General features: G+C 35.8%; 1 protein-coding gene across 7 annotated transcripts in view; it reads right to left on the bottom strand.

Moving 5' to 3' along the window:
• RGS7 (regulator of G protein signaling 7) overlaps positions 1-21,453 on the bottom strand; it is a 343,507-nt gene that overhangs the window by 126,623 nt on the left and 195,431 nt on the right. For all 7 annotated transcript variants that reach the window (XM_075748785.1, XM_075748786.1, XM_075748791.1 and 4 more), the window contains exon 3: positions 12,056-12,152. In XM_075748785.1, coding sequence (XP_075604900.1) covers positions 12,056-12,152 — 97 coding nt within the window. The remainder of the gene's footprint in view (positions 1-12,055; positions 12,153-21,453) is intronic.

Consider the following 21,453-nt stretch of genomic DNA (forward strand, 5'->3'; position numbering starts at 1 on the left):
CCCCACATGCACATACTAATTTGGTATTTGGCTCTCAAGAGAAAGAAAAATACAACCTAATCATTGACCACCTTCTCAATATTTTTCACAAGCCTGTTATATATTCAGAGCCCAAGTTGAAAAGCTGTGTTTTAAATGGCTAACTTCCATGCGCTTTGTGACAATTTAATGCATAAAAGGAATATTTCCATGCATTGATGGCTAAATTGAGATCCAAATGGGTATATTGAAATACCTGAAATGCATATACCTTGCTGGTGTTTGTATATCAAAACTACATATTGTACTAGAAAAGGTTACAGACTCTTCTGTAGGTCTGTAAAAATATATATACACTATTTTAAGAACAGGGTTTTTTATTTTCAAAACACTTTGTCAAAATCCTTCAAAAGGTAGATATTTCAGGAAGGGCTGAAGTGCTTGAATTTGCTGCAAATACCCCATGTCTGGTGTTTTCCATATGATACAATGGAACCAAATTCTCAGTAACTCAAACCGTTCATAGACATTCCATTATTCTAACAGTGCAACACTCATCAAATACCCATCCATTCCACTTACCGGCTCCTACACTCAAACACTACTGGGCCTTATAATAAAAAATATTATCCTACAAAGTGTGTGTATGGGGAGGGGAGGTTAATACGAATTTCATTTTCTTCTTTTTTTTTTTTTTTTTTAATATTCTCAACGCTTCCCATTTGTTTCACTCTACTACCCAAGTCTTGGCAATGTCTATGTCCTCCTTCTTGCCACTAAGGGAGGACCTTGCAAGTAATTTCTTTGTGACATCTAACTGGATTCCTGGAGTCCTGGGTTTCTGCTCTGTTCCTCGGACACCGAACTCACCAGCCCACACCTTCTGACTTCCCAGCACCTGCTGCAACAGCTCTACCCATTTCCTACTATGGTCTACATCCTTGCTCCGTGGAGCAGCGCAGGGAAGCAGCTTGTACTCCAGTGATCTTCCCTAACAGGGGAAACAAGTAAACCAAGAGCATCTCCACCGAGATCTTCCATCCCTATGGCAAAAGGATGCTATGTGGGAAGCAAAATGGCAAGGTGCACAGCAGGAATGCTGGGCTTCGTGCCTTCAAAGCTGCCAACATCCTCTGGCCTCGGGGACTGCTGAGTCTGTGGGGCTGGGATCATGGAAAACAGAGTAAGTCCTGCCGGCTTACATGTTTTTCTTGTAACGTCAATGCTCACTCTCCAACTGCAAAGACTAGAAAGCAGATTTTTAAACAATAAACTCAATTTCTGACCTTTATTGTGAAGCTCAGGAGCATCCTATAATAGGCTCTGCCAAATGCATGCAGCGGTATAAGTAACACTCATCACACATTTGAGCACTCTTATTTCCCATTAACAAATCGCTCTTGATCCTATGGTTCCATTTAAAATTATTTGGATAATTTGTGAAAATGAATGAGTATCTATGGTCCATTTATTTGCATAACGATAGATTGCCAATCACAGTAAGCTGCATGGAACTACCTTTACTTCCTGTGTGGGTGACGTTCCAATTTACGTATCTTACATTTTGTCAGGAACACAGCTGGCAGGAAATAATATGAGAACTTCTTCAGGACTTTCTCAATGTCAAAGGGGTGGGTTTTTTGGAAAACCTGGGTTTGCAGCTAAATTTTTTTAAGAGTCTTGTGTCCCATTTTCAATGTTTCCAAAAAGTAACTTTCCATTTTTCATTCTACTCTGGAATACTTTTTGGGTTTGTTTTTTAATTAAACCTGGAAGTTTTGGTGCATAGAAAGCTGTCAATTTAGCTTCTTGTCCTAAGTCAGAAGGAAAGTGGGTTTAGTATTTCAAATTCTTGTGGCACAGGATGTCTTGCCAGCTCTAGAAAAAGCAGGAAGCCTTAATAACTATTTTGTTGTTTTTCAGATAGCTGGCTCCCAACATGCGGTAACAACCAAGAAATGAAAACTCAGATCTTGCTATTCTGCTTCTCTTACCATCACAAATACCCAGCACCCTCAACAAATAGAAATTTCATGTATCCAGATACACTACACAGATAAAATGGACTGCTCAGTCTGTGTCATGATCGATCACTTCAATAAACGTGTCCAAGCTGAAACAAACACTCAAATAGACCCATACCAGGCAACTGCTCTGGAAAAAAGTTTCAGACAACCCCAATGCACACTAACTCCTAGTAAAGCAAAGTGAGACTGAATGCAGCTTACTTGTAGTGAGGTGGGGGTCATCAAATGACATCCCACTAATATGGAAAATCCTGATGTTACGGTGACATTTGTTATTATAAAGTGTACGTCTACTGTTTGATAATAGCACCATGCAAAACTAGTCTGTGGATAACTTCAGCAGCAACAGAAATACAAACAATTACAATTATTAGAATTTATTCCTTGCTGTCCTTTTGCAAAGACAAATCTGCAGTCTTCTGATGCAACTGCAATGACAAAGTCTTTTGCCTCATAGCTGGAACCAACAGAATTAGGAGCTAAATCACAAGTCATCTTGTAAACCCTGCTAACTTGATTTCTTGCTTAAGAGGCATATTCTCCAGGGAATGACTTTTATTATTTTATTTAATTAGGTTTATTATTTTACCTGCTGGCCAACTATATTTATCTGGCTGTAAAAATGGCAGATTGTAATCTGCACATACAGCATATTTTCTCTTTCTATGCAGTTCATTTAAATATTTCCAATCATTTTTAAATGGTAGATTTAAAGACAATAAGATACAATTTCTTGTACTAAAATGGTAAAACTGAAGCAGAAATAAATTACATTGCTTGAAAAGTCACAAAATGAGTTAATGTTAGATGTCATTGAAGAGGAATATGGCACTACTATCCCAAATGCATCTGTACCATCTTAAAAAGAAAAGCAAATGTATATGTTTACACTGTATTACACATAGCAGGACACCTCTAAATAATATATTATTTGTATCTGTACCAGCAATTCTTATCACATGTCTATGTTGCTTCCTATACATATATAATAAATAATCACTAGTCAAGCAAAAACATATCATCAGACAACAGCATACAATGCCACATGCATTAAAAAGTTGTATATTTTTCAACGCATACTCCAGAATGTAGTTGTATTAATATCTATTGTCTCTATTTATAAAACAGTTCCAGTACCTGCCTAACTACAGCCTTGTACACAGATATTCTCTGTAACTATTCTGTTCCATTCTAATTGACTATATATTCAAGACCTAAACCTACTAACATATATTCCCAGCTTTAGGAGTACATTATGCTCATACAAAATCACACTTATAAATCCTAGGTACTATTGCAAAGTTTTGATTTTTGGCAAGACAATGGATACTTTTTGGCTTCGAGGGTTCTGACCTTAGAGGAACCAGATTGGGTTTCTTTTCTTTTTGTCTTTAAGTGGATATTCATTTCTGGGATACTTTCCAGAGACTATCAAGCATCATGAAACAGATTTCACATTGTGGTAAGACCACTACTAACACTCAACAAGGACTTCATGCTGGGCTTCCTTTGTCTTCAGCTATATACTTCCTCTCCTCATTCTTAACATGAGCAGCAAACTTCCCTCCTGTTTCAGAAATTAGTGACAGCAAACACAGTAGCAACTCTTTCTTCTCAGAAAACACTTCTCTGTACCTCAAATTGGTCTGTGAAAAAATTTTAATGTGATTTAAACAGCTTTGTTGTCACAGAGGTAACTCATGAACTGGTGGAGTCAAGTAGTATACTTTTCTCTGCTTCCTAATTAATTACTTAAAATACAGATACCTGAAAAATTCTCACTGATCTTTATTTCACTAGTTCTAATCATTGTTATGCAACATCAATAGTACTTCTTTCTAAGAGATTTCCAAGAGAGAGTCAGGAAGGCAAACCATTTTCATAGAACCCCATAATACATTTCTGTAGAGTTGCTTTTCCTTAGACATATTCTAGTCTTGTCTTCCTACAAGGCTTTGATTATGCACATAGCGGATTTCAGTGAGTGTATGTTATTAATCACTACTACAGTTGTTGGTTATACCAGCTTTAAAGTTGTTTTTTTTCTTAAGTTGATATATTATGCATTGCATCCATGGGCACACATATGGCATTGATATGTATGCTATGTATGTTTATGTGTGTGTTGGAGGGCATTATTTTCTCTGTTTTCTGTAAGTACTACTCACTGTTGTTGATAAAGAAACAGCATAACAAAACACAATTATTAACTGGTGTTATGCCAGAAAAAAAAATAAATGGCAAACTACCGAAAGTTAAGCTGCAATAGATTGCAAAATTCCTGCTAATTTCAGATTGATGTGATGCTGATTCAGGGCTCCATTTTCACCTCATATTTTCCATTAACGTTACATGTTCAGTGTCCAGAGACTGGGTGTCAAGGGTGACCAACTAGGTAAATTTTTTAGCGATAGTGAATGCAGTAGGTTTTCCCATACTCCTCCTCAAAGTACTCACACTTCAAAGGTGCAACTCCGTTCCACTAAAAACACTAGTAAAACCTTACACGCGAGGAGGCTAGGAAGAAGAAGGTGTAGGAAAGGGAGGGAAGTATTTTTATGACAAAACAACAGAATAGGAAGTTAGGAACAAATTAGTATCTATGATCAACAAGCCCCAGAGCTATTTCTCTGGAAACATGCTGAGCTGTAAGGCCTTACACAGTGTTTGGGAAACGGGATCATCTAATTCAAACTGTGCGCTTCATGTGGACGAACAACAAATAAGATGAATGTTCCCAGCAATCTCCCATCTCACAACAAGAGAACAATCATTCAGATTTTTTGCCCATCAATGCATGACTTCTAGACCTATTTCTTTTGCAAATGTCTGTGAAAATAAGCTTTTCATATCTACTGATTTTAAGGGAACTGACATTTATGATGACTGTTTTGCACACAAATTACTTTAAAAGAGTTTTCAATGGGTTTTGAGTATATTTGTTTCCTAGTACAATTTTCCAAAATTGCCTCAGACTTTCTTCACTGTATTTTCTCCTTTTTACTAATGCTCCCAATGGCAACCACCACTGAATTGAAAGGTAAACGTGAATACAATTTTTTTATGTTGTTTAGTTAGGAGGAAGCAATAACTTTTAAGTGAGAATTTGTTGTTCTGTTTAAAATAACGAATGAAAATACTTTCACATTTTGAAAAGCTTTTAATTCTGACAGTGATTTAATAAATGTCTGATGTTAACACATGCTTTAAAATGAAAATGGAGAGCATAATTATCTTGGAGCATTAAAGTTGTTGGAAACAGTTCTTCATTTCTTTCACTCAGTTTTCATTTCAAGTGAATAAGAGCATTCAGCTCTTATTTGATCCCAGCACACCACAGCTCATCACTCGGCCATTCTGAACTTTACAACTGCAACCTTGTCACTAAACTGATTTTCCACAAAGTATAAAAGTTCTGTCAAGTTTTAAGCATCTTAAGAGCACCCTTTTCCAGCCATAGCTACAATCCCAGTGACGCAGCCAAGACTGACAGGCAAAGAAACAGAAACAAGAGGTGAAGGTATGCAGACAGTGCTCAGATATCCACTTTGGCTTTCTGAAATGCATAAAAAGCACCACTCATTATTCAGGTAATTATCTCACTACTTTTACTTTCTTATATCTCACTCTCTTCTAGTCATAACTCTAAAAATCATGAACATGATATCAATAAATAAGAGAACCAGCCTTCTCCTTAAAAAAATCCACTCCCAAAAGACCATGAACATTCGAATGCAAATCAGTCACTGACAGAGTGATGAATGGAAATGACACACAAGAGAGATTGGTGTTTTAACTTCAAACCTACTAGTCATTTGGGGACAGAGCATTATTAACTTTTTGTTCTCAAAAGTTCTGATTTGAAAAGTGCAACTGTAAAGATGGCAAGTCCCTGCTTATATCCGCCCTTCTGAACCAGCAGAGGAGAGGGAATGAGCCAGCTTCTGTCCTTCATGTACTGACAGAGATCTTTTCATCAAAGCTTTTTACTAAGACTGGAACCTCATCAAGGCAGCGAGCTTGCAGTTTTAACAATGAAGGCTCTGTTTACAAATAAAAAGAGGCTGATTTGGCATAAAGAAACCAGCAACAATTCTACTATTAAATTATGCCTATAGGAGAATGCAGCAGAAGAGGAATGAAGGAATGGAGAGAACTAGAAAGTAGGAACCTCTGAGCAACCCAGCACTGGAGACACTGAAGAAAAAAAAAAAAAAAAAAAAAGTCCATAAAGTTAAGGGCTTAGGAGATGGGAATCCTAGCTTCTCCCACATGGTTAATTTATTCTGCAAAAGGTATAAATAATGGAATTTCAAAAATCCTTGCATTTACCTATGATGCAACATTACTTTGCTTCAAAGGTACCAGATGATTGAGGTGTTATGCTTTTGTGGTTTTTTTCTGTCAATCCAAGTAGTAGAGCTTTCTCTTTTATCTTGTATTTCAGGTAGATAATCTCCAGTACTAAAGTGGATAAACCTATCAACTCATTCCACATGCAACACTGAACAGTCATCAGATGCTAACAACTCATTACTCAGCTGGGCAAGATCAAAACTAATGACAGATGAAACACTCTTTTGTTATTAGTCCCCTGAGTCATCCAGTTCCCACTGTACCACTCTATATTTTTTGCTGCCTGCCTCCATATACCAAGCAATACTGTTGTTGCAGGTAGCTCCTGTGATTCATTCCTTGGGCTCATCCACCTGTGATATGTGGGTGAGATGAGTTACTATCACACTGCTTTCCTCTGGGGTCTCTCACTACATCTGACCAGACTACTAGGGCTGCTGGTCTGCTTTTCAACAGGATTTTTTTATGTTTAAACACATAAATTCTCTATTTTTACCAAGCATAGTACAAGTACTTAAATAAAGACTGGTAATTAATGGTTACATTAATACATTTGCTAATCAAAGTGCAACATCTCATTATCTTAACAATTTCCCAGGTAGAAGAGAAATAAGCATTTTCTGAGATCAGGAAAAAAAGATGAATAAAAATGGCGTATGATGGCAATAATCTTTCTGAAAAATAGTAAAATGCAATGTCTATATGGAAAAAGCACAATACCAGTTTCACATCTAGGAATGAGAAAAAACTAAAGACTTCACATGGATTACATTTTCCTGGGAAAGGTAAATGAATCTTTTCGCTTTCTCTTTAACTCAGAAGGAGATGTTAAAAAGCCACATTTCTACTTATCTCCTGCATTTTTGTTAGTTCAAGCTGTGACTACTTTCCAAAATTATTGAGCCATGCATCAGAAACAGCCAGTAACAACTAGTATGAACATGCTTTCCTTGAATACTTTTTATTCTTTCTCTGCATGTATTCTTTAATTGAACTTAGATTTCTCATAGTTCTCCTCGCTCCTTCAATAAAAACGCTAAACGGTGTCCCTGATTCACACTTACGCACCACTCAGTTGGCACATTCTCCCCAGATTTATTAATCACCAAGCATATCCAAGTATTATATACTTTAAAGTTCTATAAAGCATCACACTGATATTCCATAATGACCATAAGACACCGCTATATCACTACCTCTGATTTAACGAAATATCCACATTATGATTAGCTTATGAAGCTTTCAGTACTGATACTGACCACCCCACAAAGACCCCCAAAAGAAACCCTTGACTATTGCAGTCCTTGATCTGTAAACTCTGAATGCTTCTTTTTGCTTGAAAGTGAACAGCAAAACTTTGGCATTTACTTGCTGTCTCTCCTTAGTAAAAATAAAAATGATATTTTAGAGCTCCATCTAATCCCTATGATTCATATGTCAGACTCCCTACATTCATCACTTCAAGAAAGATTTTTTTATCCATTTCCAGGCCCAATGGTGAACCATGTTCCATGCCTTCTTTTTATTGCTAATGCTCTAATCAGTGTTAGTAAAGAATGCACATGACAACCTTCATGCAATTATTATTGTTTGACTGGCAAGGTGTCTATATAAACTATCTTCATCACTCCTCCAAAACATTTTAAAACCATGGAGACAACAACAGCAAGCCCTTCTCTTGTTCATTGAAATGCATAATCGCATAGAAAGAGCAAACTCTCCTGCCTATTTTTTTCCTTGGAGCCTTTAAAGTTTCCAGTCAAAGCCACGATATATATCTGATGAATAACATTATTATGACTACACTGCAGGCGTACAGGGGGTCCTGCATTACTGCAGCCTAGTCAGCCATCAACAACTGTTTTAAACATGTGCATCTGAAAACTGAGTGCCCATGGCTGCGGTCATCAGCATTAATCCAGAAGGTGACTTAGATCCATAGACAGGGATAACTACAATTTTGCCATTAAACAGTCATATTTCCCAAGAACCACACAGGAAACTACTTCAGTGTCATCTTCAAGCCCAGCTTTAGATGGCCAGACATGTAACTACGCTTAAAGCTACTGAGAAAACTGACTCAATCTCTCCTTCAAAAAACTTCCAGTTCACCTGGTGTATAATCAGTTCAGAGAGAGTTCAGACTCTGCTAGAGGATACACTTTTAGAACAATGCAATTTTTAAAACACAATCTCTGGTGTGGTTTTCACACTCAAGATTATAATATGAATGGGCATAAGCAGACTGTATTGTTCATAATAAAAATACATTATTCCATTCTCAAAGACAGGAGGATATTACTCAAGCAATGATGGTTACACCATAGTGTTACTTACATGCTTAAGCAGCCAAGACTAAAGCAATACTACAATTTACAGCAGAATTTCCACTAACAGTGACCGGTGTAGGATCTAAAATATGATCTAGCAAATCTGATTTCAGCCATTAGTGTAGTAGATACATAGGTATATTAGTCTGTTTTCTGCAAAGCTATCCATGCAAATTCATCTTTTTGATGCATCCAGTCTGAGCCTACTTGCAAGTGAGATTGTGGGTGACTCAGCTTGAGGTGAACCATCACTACAAAGACCATCTGCTACAGCACATTGTATGTTCTCTCTGTTCAAAGACCTAACTGTACTTACCCTCACAAGCACTAGCTGGATAATTCAGCGAGACTCTGTAAAGGCTAGGGTCTTTTACCAAAAATACTTTTTGCTGAAATCATAATAGGCATATAGTATACTGCTACAACGGCCCCAGAAGGCAGTGAGCTAGTGTCACGATGAGTCACTATAGAATTACGTTGAAAAAGCCATATGTAGTAATTATTTCACTCAAATTAAAAAACAAAACAAAACAAAAAAAAACAAAAAAACAGGCATGAAGATTGTAAATATCTGTTCTGCAACACTGAATGATGCAGCTCTTGGTGTAAAAAAAGCTTTGAGTCCAATGAAACTATTAGCTCATCAGACTCAACAAGCTACGGTACAGAATAATTCTGGGGTGTTTGATACTTATTCTTGCTTGTCATGACATACTAAAATACATCACAGATATTCACTTATGAGCACAACAGGTTGCAGGTCTGCAGGCAACACAAGTAAAAGTCAGAGTAGTCAGCTCCCAATGTTGTATTTCCACTGATTCTTTTATGCTGAATCACATTTGGAGTTAGACAAGGAAACATTTTCCCTCTCTAATAATTGTTTATTTCTAGGTGAAATAAGCCCCATCATTTATATTAAAGACTTTGCAATATACTAAGTTGTTCATCATAGTTATTTGCATAAAAAGAGGTATAATGTTATAGAGTTCTTTATCAAAAGAACTCAAGTGAATATCATTAATATCATTAATGCTGAACAGCTAGGAAAAATCTCTCAGCACTAAGAAATGAAGTATAGAACCAGGATAGGTGTTAAAAGCTTTGTTTTCACCCCCTTGTTTTCAGAGATTTCGATCTTGGCATATATGATACACTGGAGCTCAGTCAAGGATTGGATTTTTGTCACAAATCACTTCACCTCCTGCTTGTAGGTGACTGGAAAGCTATCATCCAAATTAGTCTGCAATTCACCATCTCTAGTGAATTTACACCATAGACGAATTTGTTGCATAAAGTCAATCTGATACATTCCTAAATGTGCATACAAATATGAAGAGTAATAAGCACACATCTATGGGTTTGTATTGTTTTTTATCAAACAGCTTGCAAACCAATTTTATGCATATTTTAATCAGGTAAAGACAACTAAAGGATTTGCTTTTGAAAGATTTCAAGAAAGAAATTGAACAGAAATGGTGTGTTTGAATTCAAGTAGCTTGCTCACAAAACCGAATGTACAAATATCAACATTTAGCAACTTATTTGCTCTCTATGAATATATGAAATATAAAGCAATATAATTAATCATTTTTTCAAAATTTCACGAAGTAAAATAATCTTTAACTTAGCATTATTTTTGTGTTTTTCTGAAGCACAACAATGTGTATATCCTATAGAGAATTATCCATATTTGAAATGTTCCTCTGTGCAGATATTTAACTTGTAAAAACATTTAAGGAAGACTCAGTAAATGAGATAATATAATCGCATCATCCTATTTATTAGAATCACAACATTCTATTAAAAGGTTAAATTCAGATAACATTCCCCAGGCTGATTTTGCTAATGTAGTCATCCTTGAATAGATGCAGTCGGTAACTGCATTAAAAAGTGACTGCTCTTTCAACTAGTTTTTCACTTGCTGTTTTTAGAAGCAATACGATGAAATAAAAGTAAACAAAAATAAAAATACCTCTTTGGGTTTTATACAACATAATTAAAATGCTAGCCCATAACACTTTGTTCAGACAGACAATTTATGGACATCCTTAATTTTTACAAGTTGTTTAAAGAACTCTTATAGGTCTTTTCTAAGTGCTTGCAGGAATATGACTTAACTGTGGTAGATCTACCCATTTTGCTTCTCCCCACAAACAAGCAATTGCAAAGTTCCAGTATTTATGCGACATAATCCTGGACAGATAGCTGGGTATAATACATGTGTTTATGCATAGACACACAGAGATATATATATATATGAGCATATAGACATATGTGTAATTTTTAACTGGAGATATCTGCTCTTGATTTGATCATTTTCATATGGATGCTTTTGTGGGTAATAACAGTACTATAAGCTCTTATTATATGCATTTTCATGATTATCCACACCATTCTTAGACAAAAATACTCCCATGTTTCCTAGCAATCAGTAGTTTTGAGTTCAAGCTGAGATTCGTTCACTACATATACACAAACTCCTAGCACATTAAAGGAAACCTGCTACTCTCAACACGAAGGTTTGAAGAGTTCAGATTTCATCCAGGACAGAGAACCGACAGGAAAGTAGGTTAAATGAACTAAAATGACAGTTGTGCTGTTCTAGTGGGTTTTTTAGTCATGTGTAGCAAAAATTACTGCCCTTGTATTTGAGGGAGAAAATCTGCAAAGGGAAAAAAATGAATGCTCCTATGCTTTTTTCCCCTGCAGTTGATAAAGTTCACATCTCAATACAAAAGTTGTTGTATCAGTGACTGCTATGTACTACTTACTGTATATATATATTCTAACACAGCCTTAAAAAGTATGATATCTATTCCAGTAAAAAACCCTCATTTTGGTAAATAATGTCTCCTGCTATACGAATAACCATAGTCTGTCTAATCTGAAATCCATAGGATGCAAGTTAATAAATGTAATAAATGTCTACAGCCACAATTCAGTATCAGTTGCAGAGTGCAGCGATAATTTTCTTTTTGTGCTGCTGCCATGGCAGTTCTTATCTTCATGTACTGGCCTATACACTGAACTCATACTTGCTATGAAAACAGGCTAAAAACCAGATCTGAAACGCAGAAATTCTGCAATAAAAATATTGCCATCTTCAGATATTTGACTATTTGTAGTAAATTAAGTATTCCCTTCACTTAAATTACAGAACAAAAACATCTCTAAGTCTACTCCAATGTGAGAGAAAAATTTCTGTAATTAAAGTATTCAAAGGATAGTGAATGTCTCCTCCAGACCAGATGACAGTGAATTCCCCATAGCACTTGGTTAAAATCGTTTCCCATTTGAGTATTCCCTTACATAAGGTAGACTGGAAACTTTAAATAGTATGAAATTCACTTTGACTCTTACCAGAAAAGACACTGGGGATCTTGGAAAGAAAACTTTTGACTGTACGAATAGGAATCCCATTTTTCTCATCTTGCATGCGGGCTATGACGTCTTCCATCTGAACACACAGAAAAAAAAATAAAAGAAAGAAAGAATAAAGAAATCCAGAATTATTTCCTAAAATTCTCCAAGAAATCCTAGATCAATGTCTCAGAATGACAGGTCCACCACTCTTGCTATTTCATTTTACTTATAATTTATATTCTATAACTTTAATGAATGGTCTAAAAAACTGCAGGTAATTTATTTGTGGACAATAGTAAAACATTCTATATGCTCAAAGTCTCTTGAGAAAGAAATACCAACACAGAACAAAGACATTTAAAGTAGTTAAAAGTTGTTAAAAGAAGCAGTTAAAAACCATTGCTGGATATAGAACTTCATGTTTTGATTGTATTACTGGTATTGTACCACATATAAAAACATAATAGACTCACACAGGCTTCTAGGGGACTGACACAGTTCTCAAAAAGGCTCTTCAAACCAAAAATAGAGCTTTTAAGTTCAAAGCAAAAATTCCTTCTTTTCTTTTGAGAGGAGGAAAAAAATACAACATGATGTAATTTTGCATCCCTGGAGACAGCAGAGCCAGAAACATAAGAGGTTTTGTAGGTAATGGAGTGGGTATAAAAATGTTTAAAATCACTTAGCTGTATTTTTTTTTAATATTTTTACATTAGCTCATTTTTTTCCAACTCAATTTTTTAGGCTAATTTAGCCCATACATTTTATAAATTATGCCCAACCCAAAGGTTCACTTTCATGTGAACTATGAACAGCAAGCCCTTTTACTGGAAAACACAAAAAATATTTAGATAGAGTCATTCGCTGACAATGCCAGTGTTTATTCTTACACGTTTTGTAATTGAAGTTTACACATTACATAACTTCTATCTTTCTTTCTTGGGATATCTAACCCCTCAAAATATCCAACAATACTGTGATAAAATTAATTACAGCTATCCTTCCTTTTTCCTTAAATCACCAACATACTCCATACCAAAAACTCTGTGTGACAGAGCATTGTATGTTATTTTATTAGTCAAATCTTAAAAAAAATTCTCTATCTCGCCTCTGTCTCCCCAAGAAGTTCCCAGAGAAGTCATTAAAAGTTTGTGACAGGGTTGTGTTGAGAAAAGAGACTAACCAGCAAAATTCTGTTATACCTCTTTTTTCCACAGAAGTCAGATGATCCAAATCAGCAAACAGCAAATCAGTGTTAGCTGCCTCTGTGCATTAATTGGCCCAATGGGGCAGTTGTATAGAGTCAGGAGAAGGAAAGGGAGCTGGGGTCACCAGTGGTGTACACAGGGACAACAAAAATCCATATCAAATATGAAAACAAAATTGATTACTTTGCTCATGAAAAACCTGTTTATACAGAGAGTGCCTGGAGATTCACATGCTCCATGTACTTATGGATCATACATGAACTCAAGGAACACAAATCTAGTGGCATAGTCCAAACCAGTAAGTACACACAAGAAGTAGATACTGTTAGCAAGATGTGGAAGACCGAGTCTATTGCTCACAATTAAGGAATGTACAAATGTAACAGAAGAAAAGTACCATTTTCATTGTAATGACTTTCATCTGACATGGAATTTAATTATTTAAATAGAAAAGGCTATTAATAATGTTCTGAAGAATCTGTCAAGCAAGCAAACTGTTGTCTATGAAATGGAATCTGTCCCTACATTTATTATCCATAAAATAAGTGAAGGCTTATTTCAACTCTTTCTAAATTCGGTCGGTATTGAGGCCTTAAATAAATAACACACTCAAATTCAAGTGAATATCTTTGCTTTAAACAATAAAGTACATTATAACCATAGATGCATGGTCTTCTATGGAAATGAACTGAAGCAAATTTGATGATAAATTCCATACATGCAGCGTAAGCTTATAAGAATATTGCTAGAACTCCAGAGTGAATAACAATGTATGATACACTGGTACAAAGTTTAGAAGACAATTCATACATAAGGCAACATGACAAAGGTATATTCACCTTATAATAAGGATTACTACAAATGTAGGACACAATCTTGGAACATAATATTATAGGTAGTGATATGCAGTTACCTCTTTGTCAGGAACGCGCAAGAGTGCAAAGGTTTAATGCCTAGCATTCCTAGAGCTGTCAGTAATCAGTCTTTTGAGGATATATGGAATAAATTGTTCACTGACATTCACATATGCTTTCCTAAACTTGCTTCATGGACAAGATTTAATCTGAACTGTATAAAACCTAACTCTGATAGGGACTGTAGCTCTGGGGGAGTTCTTTGGTTTCGATTAGCAAAGTGAGCTCTAGGATGCCTGCACTGCAAAATTACACCTTCCCCTGCACGTCTAGCTCAGATTATTGTTCTGTGTTAGGAGCAAACACCCTCTGTCAAAAGGCAGCTCACACTCCAGACAGCATCATTGTGAACTGCCTGGTTAATTCAGTGTATAAAGATTACTACATAAATGAGTTGGAATGTTCTGAAACAAGATACAACACAACAGCAGACTCCTAATTAGTTACAGTTGACCTGGGATTCTGTATGTTATCTGTTAGACTACAGAATTCTTAATTGTCTTGTCCCTTTTTGTGCAGAAATCTAAAAGGTCACTTGTGTTTTGTGGTCATCCTAAATCTTAAACATGAGAACTCAGAAAAATGAAGGACAAATTAAAAAAAAAAAAAAAAAAAGCTTCAATTAAAGATTCAAAGCCATCTAATCCAACATACACAGGTGCACAGCTTAACTTTCAATACGCATACTCCCTATTTCTATTTTAGCTGCTTTAAATTCAGCAAATGTATAATCTCTTCCATTGAAAAACATCTCATTTAATTATATTTGGGAAGCAGCACTCAAGGCACTTCTTTGTCATTCATCAACAATGACCTAAGACAATGAAAAGGCCAGAATAGTTTAATTAGAATGATGAAAGAAAATCTTCTTCTAATTTTGCTCAAGAAGTCTAATCTGGGAAACACAAGCTGCTGCCTGATATAATAATTTTCCTTCCTGATGTATCATTGTTTGCTTCTGAGTCACCTGACCCAATGCTCAGTCTTGAAATTTAAGCTCCTTCACTTCACCTCAGAATTAGGTTTTCACAGTTCTGTTCTTATGTGCTTGCCTGGCTAAACTTGAGTGGCTCCGATCATGCAATGGGATCTTTTTTAGCCTAAACCACCTCAGTGAAAACAAATCCACAAACAACTGCCTCCTGATCACTCTGCAAATGAAGATCAATGTGCTTGAGAAAAAGAAGTCATATAAGCACATCTTTTAGCTTTTCAGTCATCATTATACACAACAGGGAAAATGTAGCTAGAAGGAAATTCAAGGTACCACAAGGATTCTAAATAAATGTATTCTTCAAAAAAATGTGCCATTTGTTTACCAGTGAGGCAATTCTAACCCTGACAAAAACTCACTAACCTTCTGATGCATAGGCAACTCAGACCAAACTCACAATATTAATATTTAAAACATCACACGTCTCCTTGTGAAGATAATTTGCAGTCTTCATCTTGACATGTAAGGACGCTGTCAAATCTATTTCAAAGACTAACTCTATGAAAACAGTGACAATGCATCTTGTATGAAGCAAAAAGAAAGAAGATAGCAATATCCTGTAATAGAAAGGCTACAGGATACAGGAGCCATTGCCTAATAATGACCACTGACTGCTCCAAATGCACTGGGAGCTAGGCATGGAGACACACATGACTTACCCCAGAGGCAGAACCCTCAGAGAGCTAACAAGCCCACAGAGCCAGTAGTATCTGACCACGGGGAAGAGAGATTAAAAGTTATTAAATATGAAGTGAGGTGATGGTTCTCAGTCGTGTGTATTGCTAAAAGTCCATTGAAGGATTAAGCTTATTAGGCTTCTCTTCTTTGATGCAATCATAAGAGGTTTCTGCCATATGAGGTACAATTCACCTCTTCTATCTTTAATCATCAGTCACTACCCAAAGGTATCTGTCTTTCTCCGTTATTCACAGTGGAAGTCTTGACAACAAACCAGAACTAGTATCCATATCTATTTACAGCTAGGTGAAATAAATACAACTCCTAGGAGAACAATTTTTATGATTCCTTAAATTTCAGTGCCTTGTGGTTTTGGAAGACCTTGACAGTTAAATTTCTAAATCTAAATATCAGTGTCATTGCTAATCATCCACACATCTTGCAATAATTGTCCCCTTGCACCAGAATTCAGTATCACTGTTTCTTAAGAAGCTTCTTTAATTAATTCAAAGACAACAAAAGTCAAAAGATCAAAAAGTTTATCAGTGCAGGGCAAGAGATTTTTCTTCACTTAAAAACAGGCCTAAATCAATTCCACATAAAGATGGTCACTAGATACAAGAATTCCAAGACTAGGAAAAGAAAGCAGTGGTCTGGAATTAACTAAGCTTCAAGTGATATGTGGTAAAAGCTTGAAGCCTTGACCTACTTACACATTTACAGATATCCCAATTTGATTTCTGTTACTTAAACATATTTCAGTGCCAGGGAATTAAAATTATACCCAGGAACACTGGAATGAAACTAAGCATAATTTTGTACTCAGTTATTGTACATCAGAACAGGGTATTGCTCTTATGTTGACTGTACTGGGGTCCGCTCACACTACAGCTTTGTTAATTTTGCTGAAATCTTTCTTCTTCATTTTACCCAAATGCAGGGGTGGAATAACCCAGTGGAACGAACTACAAACCTCATCCAAAGTTGTTAACAAAGTACAACAAGTTACAATATGTAATAATTTCTTACACTACACAACAAGTTTCCCTAGACATTTTTTCCCCTCCCTACTTAAACACGTTACAGAGTCCAGGGTCATTAGCGCAGCTGCCCAGCAGGTTGCAGGAGACTTTTCCTAGCCAGCCTCCCCCACCCTGCGCACAGATGTACACGAAGCTACATGGGCTGAACAAAACCAGCAGGGTAGGAGAAAGCTGCAAGGTTCCTTACAAGGCAACGGCCATTTTTTTCTGTTTTCCAACATACGCTAACTATACAGAATAGATAGATAGATTCTCATCTTGTTGTATTATACTGATATTGAATTACCTGTAATTGCTCTTACTTTCATCAGTACTCCTCTCTTGAAACTCCACTGTACTACATATGCTCTGTCTCACACACTGCCAATTATACTACAAATTTTCTGTTGAGATCTCCATCAGCTAAAAAGCCCTCAATTGCAGGATGTAGAAAATTTGTAAGAAAGTGTTTTGCTGTGGTTCACTGAGGCAAAAAAATCTTTATATTTACATGAATGGCTCAACTACCCCATCAGAGTTACACTTTAGGAGCCTCAGACTCTCTGTCTTGCTATGTGAACGGCTCTTTGGCTGGACTACACATGCCAACAATCACTGCAATATCCTTCTTTAATTGAACCATTACAGTGCCACCTGAGAGCTGCCCACCTCAGTGAATCAGGGGGCTTTGTTCAGTTAGTCAAGCTGCATCACAGAGAAGAAAAGAGCACCAAATACAGGAAATACAAATCCCAGGAGGCTGCACTGACAAGCACAGATATGGGCAAACTGATTGCCAGATAAGATATTTCAGTGTTGCTCACCAAATTAAAGCAAATCATCTCAGGTCAGGAGTACTGACAACTCTTTTTCTAAATCATGTAGAAATGAGATGGTTTGACACCTCTGTATCAAAGATTTTAGCACTTTCCATTGCATGTAGAATTGGGTTATTTCAACTGTTCATTCCTACTTTGGATGAAAATAAAGTATAAAAGATTCACAGGTCTGGAAAAGTACTGGAAATTTTTGACTAAAGTACAACGCTGAAAGATGGCTTAAAACATGCAAGATTAATCAAACTGTTAATAACAGTCATGCATGAACTATCTGAGCTTGCTGAAAAACAAGCAGTCAGGAGTTCCTCTAAGTCTAATATTGCTTCTCTGGTCTACCAATGCAGGGAACTACCCTAAGTATTCTCTGATAAACATTAAATTAGAGAATAACTTACTCAGTGAAAAGAATACAAAAACCACCGGTCTCATCCTTTTCAGAACCTCTGTTTGCTGAAGTAATTATTTGACACCATAAAATCCAATGACAAATCAACAGAAAAGTTTCCAATCATATTAAATGGATGCCATGGAGATAGTTTGAAAAGTCTAATTTACAACATATACCTATGACGCTGACACCCTTGAAGTCACTCGTGTGAGGAAAGAGTTCATACTCTGTCCTCAAACAGAATACTTACGGAGAGCCAAAGTTGTTCTGGCTTTGCATGTAGCACAAAACTCTGTATTGAAGCATTATCTGTCATCACTCTTACGTCTGCATTTGTAATTATAAATTTGTGAATTTCTAATTAAGATTCAAATTTATTTGCCTGTTTATCTATACTGTGTCAGATAAAGCAAATAGGTAATGCTCCAAACTGGTTGTAAAACAAAGGTGGTACTGTATATACTAGCAGCCTGTGCTTACATTAAATCAGTGCAAGGCAAGCTTTTGTCATTTGTTAAGAATAATTGAGGTTATTTTGAATTTTTTGAAAATCGATGCCAGTTCTGTGCAATTATTATTGAGACCTGAGTTTTTTCTAACTAGATGAACAGTCCCACTGGGCTTGTCCCTGCTATCAACACTGCATGTTCACCACTGAACTTGCATCAATATGACAGACTCTGCACACTTTGCCGATTTAGATCTGTGCTTTTGGAATAATAATTTTAAGCATGTTCTTGTGTTACTTATGCATCTAAAAATGCTTAATTAACAAAACCAGCATTTCATTTAAAAAGTGTTGGTAGTTTATTACAAATCATACAGGTAGTTCTTTCGCTTTTCATTCCCATGCCTTGCTCATTTTGAGCAGTATATCAATACCCATAGAAGCAGAGTCCTAGGGACAATGAATGAACGTGCACTTACAGAGACACAGCTAGGCTACTATAAACGAAGCAGCATCCACCTTACAGTAGTGCTATCTAAGAATAAACCTGATGAAAATCCCTTCTTAGATATGTTCTCTCAAAGGGGAAAAAAGCACAATCTTCATGTAAAGTTTACTGAAATCGCATAGCATACGCAAAATCATTTAAGTTATTGGCAGTTCAGATATTGATAACTACTGCATAGCAAAGAATTTTCTACAGAGTTACTTTACAATGTTTAATTTGGAAGAGAGTATCTGAGGAAGAAATACAATTTCAGAATTAAAAATGCTGAAAAAAATAAAATAAATGGTCTGCTGAAACAGACCTGATGACCTCTTTTTAACACTTTTTGGAAGAAGGATAACTTAAAAGCATACTTTGAACCACTGTGATTAACCTGTAATCATGTGGCCTGTTTGGAAGCTACAACTGTCAGTGATCCCTAGATAAAGGATGGATAAAGGTTAATCCCCATCACATAAAACTGGACAATATTGAACGGAAAATCTTGAAGATATCATGTAATACATTCTGTAGATAGTGATTTATGCCAATAAGTTATTCTCTTTTCTCCCAGGGACTGCTAATGTTGAGCTAGTGATTTGATGTATCAACATGTCACACAATATGACTTTTTTCTCTGCCTCATACACTGAGTAAACTGGAGATCTCTCAGTAACCTTCCATTTCCACCATCACTCTACAGTTCCATCTGATTTATTTCTTACTGTGCTTTCTTTGGATAAGTTGAACTGAAAATATTTAATTAATACTGCATTTCACAAAAAAACCAAACAAACCATGCTTCTTTACGCTAATTCACAAAAATTATTCACAAGTTTGCTTCTGACATTATATTTTTTGAAGAATTCAGCATGTCAGCACTATGTCACAAACCCATAGCACAGCATGGGCTATTACTTCAATTTTTTTCAATTAGATTAATTTTTGTCTCACCCAAGAGTCCTACATCTAAATATATAGGACATACATCCAGTTCACTCTATGTATATGAATGCTATATGGCTGGACAGTGAACAGCAGACTGAAGTAGTTTCTAAAAGCTACTCAACTGGTATTACAGAAAAAAAACATATAACTTTGGGGGAATATATCATGCCAATTTAGCTTTGGAATCAAGAAAAGGTTGCAGAACATGCTATAGTAACTATACAAAAAATTGGGTACATGGCAATTCTAGCTCCCTAGCCTTCATGAAAATGCAATTTCAAACAACAAAAAACCTTATCAAGTAAGGACAAAGGTTGTATTTTTAAAATTAAGTATTTGAAAAATAGTTCAACTATTATTTAAAATTGTTTCATACTATTAATACTTTGTAATTTACTTTTACTCTGGCCTTTCCAAGCCAAGAAGCATTTTCTATATTTAGGAAATATCACAATCAAACACAGAAAATATAAAAATCTATGCACTCATGTAAAAGTTACCACTTTAAATGAATGGGTTTCATGTTTAAATTCCAGATAGATAAAGAAAAACATTTCAGTTTATTTATCTGGTTTTCTTGTAATTTAGAAATTGTAACTAGAATTAATTAGAAATACAACTTTCTCAAACCTTGAACACCAATGTTGCACAACCAAACCAGAGAGAGAAAGCTTATCCAAAGGAGGTGAAAAACACATCCAGATGGTGAAATTGCAAAACCACTGAAATCAATGATAATTTTAGAAATGGTATCTCTGCTTTCAGTAAAATCATTATTTATATCACAGGTGCAAAATACTGGTTAGAATGACAGAGGAAAAGGACGCATCACCATGGGTACTTGAGAAGGAAACAAGCTTGATGAAGGAGGTCTTGGTGAAAGAGTATTTATATTAATAGAGGGATTTCTGTAAGAATACTTCAATCAGAATAAGTTAGATATTTTTTAAAGCAACTAAACCCATAAATAATATTTATTAATTTGTCAGACCATGACTTGACCTTCTAAACTGTGATACCAGAGACAGAAACACTGTTGCTTAGGCAAAATACATATTTTTAAAATATGTTTTTTTCAAAGCCAAGTGTTTTCTGAGTTGTACTGGTTGTTCGTGATATGATGGTTCTGACATTAAAAATGGGGTCTCCTGTATATTTCAGAAACAGACAAGCTCAACACAAAACCTGACGTCTGAGATGTCACAGGCACTTTTTGAAACAATATTACAAAAATGTTCAAAAGGGTTGGATTTTTTTTTCCAGAGAGGAACAAAAGCAAAATTTCAAAATTCAACAGAAAAAAACCCAGAACAGATTCTGGTACTCTGGTCAGAATACAGGCTGAGATTTTAAAGAAGAAAACACAAGCACACTTTTTTGTAGGAGGTTAAAAACAAGGACTAAGTTAGCTTATACATAATTAACTCAGATACAAAAAGTGAAAGGTAGCTAATGGTGCATTTTGCCTT

This window comes from Balearica regulorum, chromosome 3 (assembly GCF_011004875.1).
Source record: "Balearica regulorum gibbericeps isolate bBalReg1 chromosome 3, bBalReg1.pri, whole genome shotgun sequence".
Taxonomy (NCBI): Eukaryota; Metazoa; Chordata; class Aves; order Gruiformes; family Gruidae; genus Balearica; species Balearica regulorum.